The 10,306-nt window shown below is 38.8% G+C and overlaps 1 protein-coding gene across 1 annotated transcript; it reads right to left on the minus strand.

Moving 5' to 3' along the window:
- Positions 1-7,912: 7,912 nt before the first annotated feature.
- LOC309839563 (thymosin beta-15C-like) lies at positions 7,913-9,011 on the minus strand (the record flags this gene model as incomplete). The annotated part of the gene is made up of 2 exons (XM_082681351.1): positions 7,913-7,950; positions 8,912-9,011. The coding sequence occupies 2 exons, from the start codon at positions 9,009-9,011 to the stop codon at positions 7,913-7,915; spliced, it is 138 nt and encodes a 45-aa protein (XP_082537477.1).
- Positions 9,012-10,306: the final 1,295 nt, after the last annotated feature.

Here is a 10,306-nt window from a genome sequence, read left to right on the forward strand (position 1 = left end):
CCATCCAAAAACAACAGAATACACATTTTTCTCAAGTGCTCATGGAACATTCTCCAGGATAGATCATATCTTGGGTCGCAAATCAAGCCTTGGTAAATTTAAGAAAATTGAAATTGTATCAAATATCTTTTCCGACCACAACGCCATGAGACTAGATATCAATTACAGGAAAAGATCTGTAAAAAATACAAACACATGGAGGCTAAACAATACACTACTTAATAACGAAGTGATCACTGAAGAAATCAAAGAGGAAATCAAAAAATACCTAGAAACAGATGACAATGGAGACATGACGACCCAAAACCTATGGGATGCAGCAAAAGCAATTCTAAGAGGGAAGTTTATAGCAATACAAGCTCACCTTAAGAAACAGGAAACATCTCGAATAAACAACCTAACCTTGCACCTAAAGCAATTAGAGAAAGAAGAACAACAACAAAAAAAAAACCAAAGTTAACAGAAGGAAAGAAATCATTTTAAAGGGCTGGTCGTAAAATCTTTGTGGTGAAGGAACAAGACCATAAGTCTCAGAGGGAGCCTAGGTTTTGGTTTGGTTCTTCCAACTGTATTCCTGGCTTGTTCTTCATTACAATCCAATTGTGAGCCTTGAAGATCGTCTAGAATGTGTGGGTGCTGGAATAGATGACTCTAAGGGCCCTTGTATTGTTCACTCATTACTCCTAGTTTACTTTTTCACTTTACTGGCCAATTACCACAGTGATTTGAGGCCCCCTGGATTGGCCCATTTCCAAATTTTTGAAAAAAAATTTTTTAAAGATGTCTCTACCCTGCACTATTCCATCCTGCTCTTTTATTCTGACAGGTTTTTAACCCACTAACTTCTTTTCGTAAAACAAAACTATAATTTGATCAAATTCTCATCCCAATCCTGCCTTGTTAGGGTCAATAATTAAGTGTGGATATCTTGCACAACAGTTATAGAGGAAAGATCCAAGAACTTTCCAGTCTAAGGAAACTCCACCAACCCTCTAGGTCCAAAAGGCTGTGAGGGCCAGTAAAGTTTCTGCTTAGCTGGAGAGTGTATAATACTAATAAATGCTAAATCTAAATGCCTTCCTCATCCTCTCTTGATATTTGCCTCAGTAATCTCAACTTTGAAACAAAATGCTGTCATACAAAACACAAAAGAAATGGTTAAGTATATTTTTCTTGATTTGAACATCAAATTTTACATACATAAAGCATAGGTTTCTCTAGATCAGAAATCAATTTCTCTTTTACAAAACAGGATTTCTACTTGGTTTCAAAGAAAAATTGTCCAGAATGACACAGATTTTTTTTCTCACAAAAATTGCATTGTTTAAAAGACTCTCCTCAGTGATGCTTGAAATTCTATTAATACTAAATTTATTTAAGTTAAACTGTCTTTTTAAAAATAGAGTATATTTTATAGAGCACTTTTAGGTTCACAGCAAAATTGAGCAGAAGTTACAAAAATTTCTCATATGCCCCCAGACCCTATTCATGCATAGCCTCCCCCATCATCAACATCCCCCACCAGAGTGGTACATGTGTTACAATTGATGAGATACATCATTATCACCCAGAGTCCATAGTTTACATTAGGATTCACTCTCGGTGTTGTACATTCTATGGTTTTGGACAAATGTATAACAACATGTACCCACCAATATAATATCATACAAAGTAGTTACACACTAAAAATCCTCTGTGCTCCGCCTATTCATCCCTCCCTTCCTCCTAACCCCTGGCAGCCATTGATCTTTTATTGTCTCCATAGTTTTACCTTTTCCAGAGTGTTATTTAGTTGGAATTATCCAGTAAGTAGTCTTTTCAGATTGACTTTTTTCACTTTTCCAGAGTGTTATTTAGTTGGAATTATCCAGTAAGTAGTCTTTTCAGATTGACTTTTTTCACTTAGTAATATGGATATAAGTTCTCTCCACTTCTTTTCATGGCTTGATAGCTCATTACTTTTTAGCTCTGAATAATATTCCATTGTCCAGATATACCACAGTTTATTTATGCTTTCACCTACTGAAGGACATCATGGTTGCTTCCAAGTTTTGTCAGTTATGAATAAATCTGCTATAAACATCTGTGTGCAGGGTTTTGTGTGGATATTAGTTTTCAGCTCCTTTGGGTAAATACCAAGGTGTATGATTACTGGATCATATGGTATGAGTATGTTTAGTTTTGAAAGAAACCTCCAAACTGTCTTCCAAAGTGGCTATGTTATTTTGCATTCCCACTAGCAATGATTGAGTGTTCCTGTTGCTCCATAACCTCGTCTTCATTTGACGTTGTCATTGTTCTGAATTTGCCATTCTGATAGATGTGTAGTGGTATCTCATTTTTTAGTTTACATGTCCCTCTTGACATATGAAGTGGAAGTTTTCATATGCTTATTTGCCATTTGTATATCTTCTTTGGCAAGGTGTCTGTTAAGGTCTTTTGTCCATTTAAAAATCAGGTTGTTTGTGTTTTGATTGTTGAGTTTTAAGAGTTCTTTGTATATTTTAGATAACAGTCTTTTATCTGATATCTATTGCAAATATTTTCTCCCAGTCTGTGGCTTGTCATTTCATTCTCTAGACAGTGTCTTTCACAAAGTGGAAGTTTTTAACTTTGATGAAGTCCAGTTTGTCAGTTCTTTCTTTCATGGACTGTGCCTACGGTTTTGCAACTAAAAAGTCATTGCCAAACCCAAGGTCATCTAGATTTTGTCCTATGTTATCTCACAGGAGTTTTATAGTTTTGTATATTACATTTAGGTCTGTGATCCATTTTGACTTAATTTTTATGAACTCTGTAGGTCGGTATCTGTATTCATTTTTTTTTTGCATGTAGATGTCCAGCTATTCCAGTACCATTCATTGTGGAGACTATCTTTTCTCCACTCTATAGCCTTTGCACCTTTGTCAAAGATCAGTTGACAATATTCATGTAGGTCTATTTCTGAGATCTCTGTTCTATTCCATTGACCCATTATTTTGTCAATACCACACTGCTTAGATTATTGTAGCTTTATAGTATGTCTTGAAGTTGGGTGTCAGTCTTCCAACTTTGTTCTTCTCCTTCAATATTGTGTTAACTATTCTAGGCCTTTAGCTTCTCCATATAAATATTAGAATCATTTTGTCAATATCTGCAAACTAAGCTGCTGGTATTTTGATTTGGATTTCATTGACTCTATACATCAATTTGGGAAGAACTGACATCTTGACAATACTGAGTCTTCCTATCCATGTATATGGAATATCTCTTTATTAACTTAGTTTTTCTTTGATCTCATTCATCAGAGTTTTGTAGTTTTACTCATATACATATTGCACATAATTTGCTATGTTTATACCTAATTATTATATTTGGGGTACTAATATAGATGTGTTTTTTTGTTTGTTTGTTTTGATTTTTTGTTTGTTTGTTTTTGCAGTACATGGGCCTCTCACCGTTGTGGCCTCTCCCGTTGCGGAGCACAGGCTCCGGATGCACAGGCTCTGTGGCCATGGATCACGGGCCTAGCCGCTCCGCGGCATGTGGGATCCTCCCGGACCGGGGCACGAACCCGCTTCCCCTGCATCGGCAGGCAGACTCTCAAGCACTGCACCACCAGGGAAGCCCTAGGTGTGTTTTCTTCCATTTCAAATTTGACTTGTTCATTGGGATATATAGGAAAGCAGTTGACTCATATGTATTTATATCCAGCAATATTGCTATTATCACTTGTTTAGGAGTTTGTTGATTCTTTCAGATTTTGTACATATATTATCATGTCATCTGTGAACAAAAGACAGTTTTATGTCTTCTTCCCAATCCGTGTACCTTCTATTTTTTTTCTTGTCTTGTGCATTCACTAAAACTTTCAGTACAGTGATGAGAGTGTGTAGCTTTGTCTTGTTCCTTATCTTATAAGAAAAACTTTCAGCTTTTCACTGTTGAGTATGATGTTAGCAGTGGGCTTGTCAAATATGGTCTTTATTATGTTGAGGTACATTTCTTCTATACCTAATTTGTTGAGTTTTTATCTTGAAAAGATTTGAATTTTTCAAATTCTTTTTCTTCATTTATTGAGATGCTAATGTGATTTTTATCCTTCATTTTGTTAATGTGGTGTGTCACATATTGATTTGTGTGTTGACCCATACTTGACTCCCTGTCCAAGCAGGGCTGCAAGATGGGCTCCATTGCTGGCTGGGTTCTCAGGCCAGGCTTCCTGGTCAGGTGAGACTAGAGGCTATACTCAGCAGTTGTGTAGGGCTGTGAACTTGCTTCCCTGCCCATACAAGGGACTCCACAGCCTAATGGTTCATTAGCTGAGGACCCAAATCTGGCAGAACTGTCAACCAAGCTCCCTGGCTAGACGTGGCCACCAGCTCAGCTCTGCAGATGGGAAGAGTCACTGACTAGGATGCCTGCTTCAGCACCACTGTAAGCAGGAATGCAGTCTGCCTAGGTCTGAGTGCTTGTTGTTGAAACCCCTTCTCCCCTTCTCCATCTCTATCTGTCCCCCAACTGTCAAGCCCTGCAGATTTTCCCAGTGATCTCTGTGAATTGAGACCCAAGTGAGCTTCCTGGGAAATGTCCTGCAACACTGAGAAGCTGGATGTCCACTTTTGTTCTTTTTCCCAGTGGAGAAACTGTAAGCCCAGGAGGTCCCTCTTGGTGTGCTTTACCAGCCGAGGGAAGGGCAATGTGATCAGAGTGTAGTCCTCCTTGGTCTCTGTGGTCCAAGTGAGGCTTCAGCCTCATCCCTGTGTTCTGGAATTTTCACAATGGTATCTTGTCTATGGATAATTGCTAGTGGGTCTTCTTGTGAGGGGGAAGGAAGTCAGGAATGATGTATGTTGCCATCTTGATGACACCATTCCTCCAATTTTGCAAATAATAAATTGATTCAGGCCCTAAATCTCAGTGCTTATAGTGGACTTACTGGGAAAAAATTATCCCTCTTGGATAGGCAAGTAAATCTAGTAACTGGAAGAGTATCCCAATATTATACATTTAAGAAAAGCAGGGTAAAACTACTCCAGGTGGGCAATCATTTTTCTCATAGTATATTTGTATGGGTATTCAATTAGCAGCTACAGGTCTTTCTTCTCCTGCCACATACCTCTCATCTGCTCCCGCTCAGTTCAGCACTTACACTGCCCAGGGTGGAATCAGTACATTAATGAAAAGAATGGTTACTAGATGCAACTGAACAATTGGAGTTACTGTCCAACACCAGCTCATCTGACGATGTTCATGCTTTCCTTTAGGCCCTTTGAAATGGACCTAATCTGGTGATTAATGCACAAATGCAGAGTTTGCTGAATTTATCATGGAATAAAGCATCTTTCTCAAATTTGCACGTGGCAATACTGGAAGGAGAGTAAATGTGTTGTGTGAAAGGATCAGGATCCAAAGAGGTCTAATAATGAGCAAATTTGAGCACATCAGCAAACAGGGTGGTTCCTCATGCATGTAACTTGGGTCCAAAGGATCTGAGAAGTGTCATAAGGAGAATACTTGGAGGTATGGGAGCAGGCACACAACAGCTGTCTTCAAATACTGGAGCAGGGATTACCTATGTTGTGTGAGTCTCCAGCATACAGTCTTAAGTCTATTTGATCGAAGCTACAGGGAGGCAAGTTTAGGTACAGTATAAGCAGCAGGTCACCACAAGGGACTGAACAACTCTATTGGACAATTATTTCAAGCAAGAGGTTAGGTCTTGGTGACCAACATGTCTGGCCAAGTCTCAAATCCTCTGACAACACCAAGAGCTATGATTGTGTCACCTCATACCTACTGTTTTGCTTGTGGAAGTTTATGCTCTAGCAAAGAAAACAGTTTCCACTTCCCATGGAGGGTAAGCCATTAGAAAAGGGTGGTTAGATAATACTTGATGTTTCAAATAGGTCCAAACAGCATAATCCCTTTCTTGAAGGAAAAGATACGTATAGCTGTATCTCATTTTATTGTGCTTCATTTTATTGCGCTTTGCAGATACTGCTTTTATTTTTTATTTTTATTTTTATTTTTTTTTACAAATTGAAGGGTTGCAGCAACCCTATGTTGAGCCAGTCTATCAGCTCCATTTTTTTCCAACAGCATTTGCTCACTTCGTGTCTCTGTGTCACATTTTGGTAATTTGCTCACTTCATATCCCTGTGTCACATTTTGGTAATTCTTGCAATATTTCAAACCCTCCACCAGCAAAAAGATTATGACTCACTGAAGGCTCAGATGATGATTAGCATTTTTTTAGCAATAAAGTGCTTTTTACTTAAGGTATGTACGTTGTTTTTTTTTAGACATAATTCTATTGCATGCTTAATAGACTACAGTACAGTTGTCCCTTGAAAATGCACAAATTAGGGGAGCTGACCCTGGAACTGTCAAAAACCCATGTATAACTTTTGATTTGCCCAAAACTTAACTACTAATAGCCTACTCTTCACTGGAAGCCTTGTTGATAACAATCGATTAAGACATATTTTCTATGTTATATGTATATCTACATATATTTTATGCATTCATGATATATCTAACTTTTTCTTAATATTTTGATATTTCTAGGCTACGTGGTTTGTCTGTGAGTTTCTTCAAATTATGGCAAATCTCAAAACATTTTTCCACATATTTATTGAAAAAACTCTGTGTATAAGTGGACTCACAGTTCAAACCCATGTTGTTCAGGGGTCAACTGTATAGTGTAAACATAACTTTTATATGCACTGAGAAACCAAAAACTTTGTGTGACCCACTTTATTGCAGTATTTGCTTTATTGGAGTGGTCTGGAACCACAATATCCCTATCCCTGAGGTATGCCTATATATTAATAGACCAGAGTATGGATGGTTATACACCCAAATGCTAATGCTTGTAACTGGTGGGATTATAAATGACTGGTTTTTATAAATTGAAAGTGATAAAATATTGCATATGGGCAGGGATTGGGACACTCCCATTTATATGTCCTTGTGCTTACCATGAACACCAAAAATGATTGGTTCATAAGACAGTGGATTCTGTTCAGGACAAGAACCAGACCAGAGGTTCAGTGCTGCAAGTCATTAGCAGATATTAGATATCTGAGTTTATGCTCGATAGAAGATATGATGTGCTTAGCAAAGTGGGTGTTATCAAGTGTTTCTTGCCCCCTTCCCTATCCAACCCCAGCCTTGGGGGTCTCCTCTCATCAAATTGAAAAACACTTTCAGAAAACAAGAGAACTCAGTTTAAATCCCAATCCTTATTCACCTTAAAAGATCAATTCAGACCCCATGTTTTCATTTCCTCATCTCCAAGATAAGGATACTAGTCCACATTACCTCCTCTCCCAAGGTTCTCAAATTCTATGATTCCAACTATGGAAAAAAGCAAGTCAGAACCCACTGGACCTGGACAGAGAAGAGCCTTTTCCACATGACTATTCTGCTAAAGTGGCCTTCCTTCAACCATTTTGTTTGGCTGAAGAGTACCCTTTTGTACTTTCAGTCCTTAGAAGACCACTAAGAATGGACCACCACAGGAGTCTCAACATAATTATATTTATTATTTTATCACTACATTAGAAGTGAAATAAACTGTGAGAAGCTGCAAATGCATGCCACTTCATGAAGATTATGGAACAATGGAGACATCCAGTGTAGAAAGTTAAAAGTTGCTTATCCTTTAGGGATGCAAAGACTAGACACACAAATATCATCAATGGTGTGATTATTGACAGCATCAGCCGGCTGGAATTTATGCACCAATGGAAAGTTTAAGAATGAAAGTAAGGGAACTTTGGCTACTCCTGACCTCTTAGCCAGGGATTATGGATGAGAAGACATAGAAAATGGCTAAAATCTCTACAAACACATAGGTTTACAAAAAACATGCCTAAAACCAAGACACTCAGGCAATGTTGAAATTTGTTCTTGGGAGATCCCCATTTTACGATGTTTGAACACACTCTTTCTCCTGCTGGATAGCTGGAAAAAAGACAAACACAAACAATCATTAAAGGATATTTTCCTAAGATTAAGTTCAGTTTCTTCCAAGAGAGTTCTTTGCCACTCTTTGCCAAGTCATTGAAGGCTATCATACCCGCTTTAAATTTAGAATGCCAAGGCACTAACTGCAAATCCTCAGTTGTGTGTGTGTGTGTGTGTGTGTGTGTGTGTTAACCACCTGAACATTAGAATCTGCATCAACTGTGTCTTTTTTTCCATTTCAGAGTTAGATTTATGCTGTTGCCATTTTTTCCATCGAATATTCTGAGACTGAGGAGCAAGTGAAGTATTTTCCTCAGATTTATCTATCACTATATAATTAGGAAGTTACACCCTTTCAGACAATTTTGACTAACTTAGAAACTCTCAGATAATAGCAACATGACAAAAAGTGCCCCTTAGTTTTGTGAATATGCTTGGAGTTTCTCCATCAGGCTGTAATTCCCAAAGGCAAAACTGATCCCTTCAGTCTGGGAGGCCCAAGTACACCCAAGATCTAAACTTGTTCTCTGCCTTATCTTGTTGTCAGGTACAGAAAACCAAAACTGCAGAGTTTGTATAGTTCTTTAGGAATAAGATCATGGGCCTAAATTGCTAGATGCAGAAAATTCCAAATAAGCATAAAATTGAAAAAATTAAGATTTTTCTAGTGCTAAGTATAATATTCCAAAATTGGTTGTAATGTGATTTTTAGTGATTTTCCAAGAAGAAAATAGTTTTTTATTCCCCCATTACTTCTTGGGTTTATCATGTAAGAACAACTTATATAACCCAAGTAATTAAACAACTATTTGATATTTTTAACCATTGCATTAAATTCAGTGGCTACGTAATTATTGCTTACTTTGTGGCAAAATTTACTAGAATAGTTTTTTTACTGAACCTATGAATGTTCACCATTGCTTTTCTTCACTAAAAACTCCCCTGCCCCATGACTTACTTTCCTTCGAGGGCAGAGTACTTCTTCCTTCAGTGTTAGTTTTCTTCAGTTTTGACCTGTCAAACTTCTCCACTTCAGAGAAGTCTGGCTTACCACTCATCTTGACTAAAAGAAAGACTGAAAAAAAATGTTTTAACTTAACTGGAAAAACTATTATCATACTAATTGATCACAATCCAAAATTCTCACATTTAATATCAATATGTATTTTATCTTCTGATTTTCAACAAGAAAACAGCACATATCTTGGGAAAGCCATGGTTTTATCAAAATGCTTTGAATTCCACATCATTACCCCACTTCTGATAGGCAGTAAAAGCCACTGAATCAGGATGCACTAGAAACCAAGATGCTCTAAAACCCGGAGTCAATATGTCTGACTTAAAAATCACAGGGAAAGTCAAATGGAGGTGATAGAAACACAAGAGCAGATAGAGATAGAAGAAAAAATAAGGACTGGGCTTAACCAGGAATGAATTTGTAACAGGAGATAGCACTATTTGAGCACCTTCACTTTGTATTCAATTACTTTGGCGGGGGGGATTTTTCTTGGGGGTTAGGGAGTAGCACACAATAAACGGTAGCATAAGTTGTACTAGTTTCTTTCCATTTCATCTGCCTTTTCAAAGACAGTAGATTAAGGAGCTGCAATAAGGAAAGGAGGGGATTTAATCCCGTCATAACTAATGACACGTCTCATGATGTCTCCTTATGGCACTAGTTTGTAAACGCTGTAAGACGGCACAGCTAATTATGATCAGACTCAGGACTTCAGCAGAATGGGATAAACCAGACACAGTTGATTTTTATTTCACCATATTTTCTCCTCAAGGGGAGAGGGGAGGAGATGAGGCTAGGAGATGCCCTGTGATCTTTCCGGCTTTGTCCAGAAGAGACAATAGGAGACCCTTGAGCCCGCGAAGCAGAGCTCTCCTGCCCATGCCTGGCCCCACCCTGGCGGGGTAAGACACGTCTAGTGCCCAGACCAGAATGGAGAGGCCCTCAAGCAGCCAGACGTCCCGAATATGCCTCCCTTCCGTTGTGGTCACCCTAAGACCCTCCTTTGACGAGCGATCGGCTGCTAATCTCCAGACGTGGGGAAACAGGGACTTAAAATAATAACAGGGCTGGGCACATAAGCCACTTTGTTGGCAGCAATTTGCTTAATATTTTAAAATAACTATCATCATTGTCAGGAGCCCAGTCCAACCTAACAGCCACGGGAGGGGAGAGAGCAAAAGGCCAGCCCCAGAAGGCCCATTCTGAGCCCCACACTCCTCATCCCCTCAGCCTCGGACTTGCAGCCACAGTGGACTGGCCGCTCTGGGGGCTCCCCCCTCGGACCTTTCCGGGACAGCCCCAGGGAGGATTTCGCATTGCGCGCAGAAGGCAGCG

The sequence above is a fragment of the Grampus griseus genome (assembly GCF_964374135.1).
Source record: "Grampus griseus genome assembly, chromosome: X".
Classification (NCBI taxonomy): Eukaryota; Metazoa; Chordata; class Mammalia; order Artiodactyla; family Delphinidae; genus Grampus; species Grampus griseus.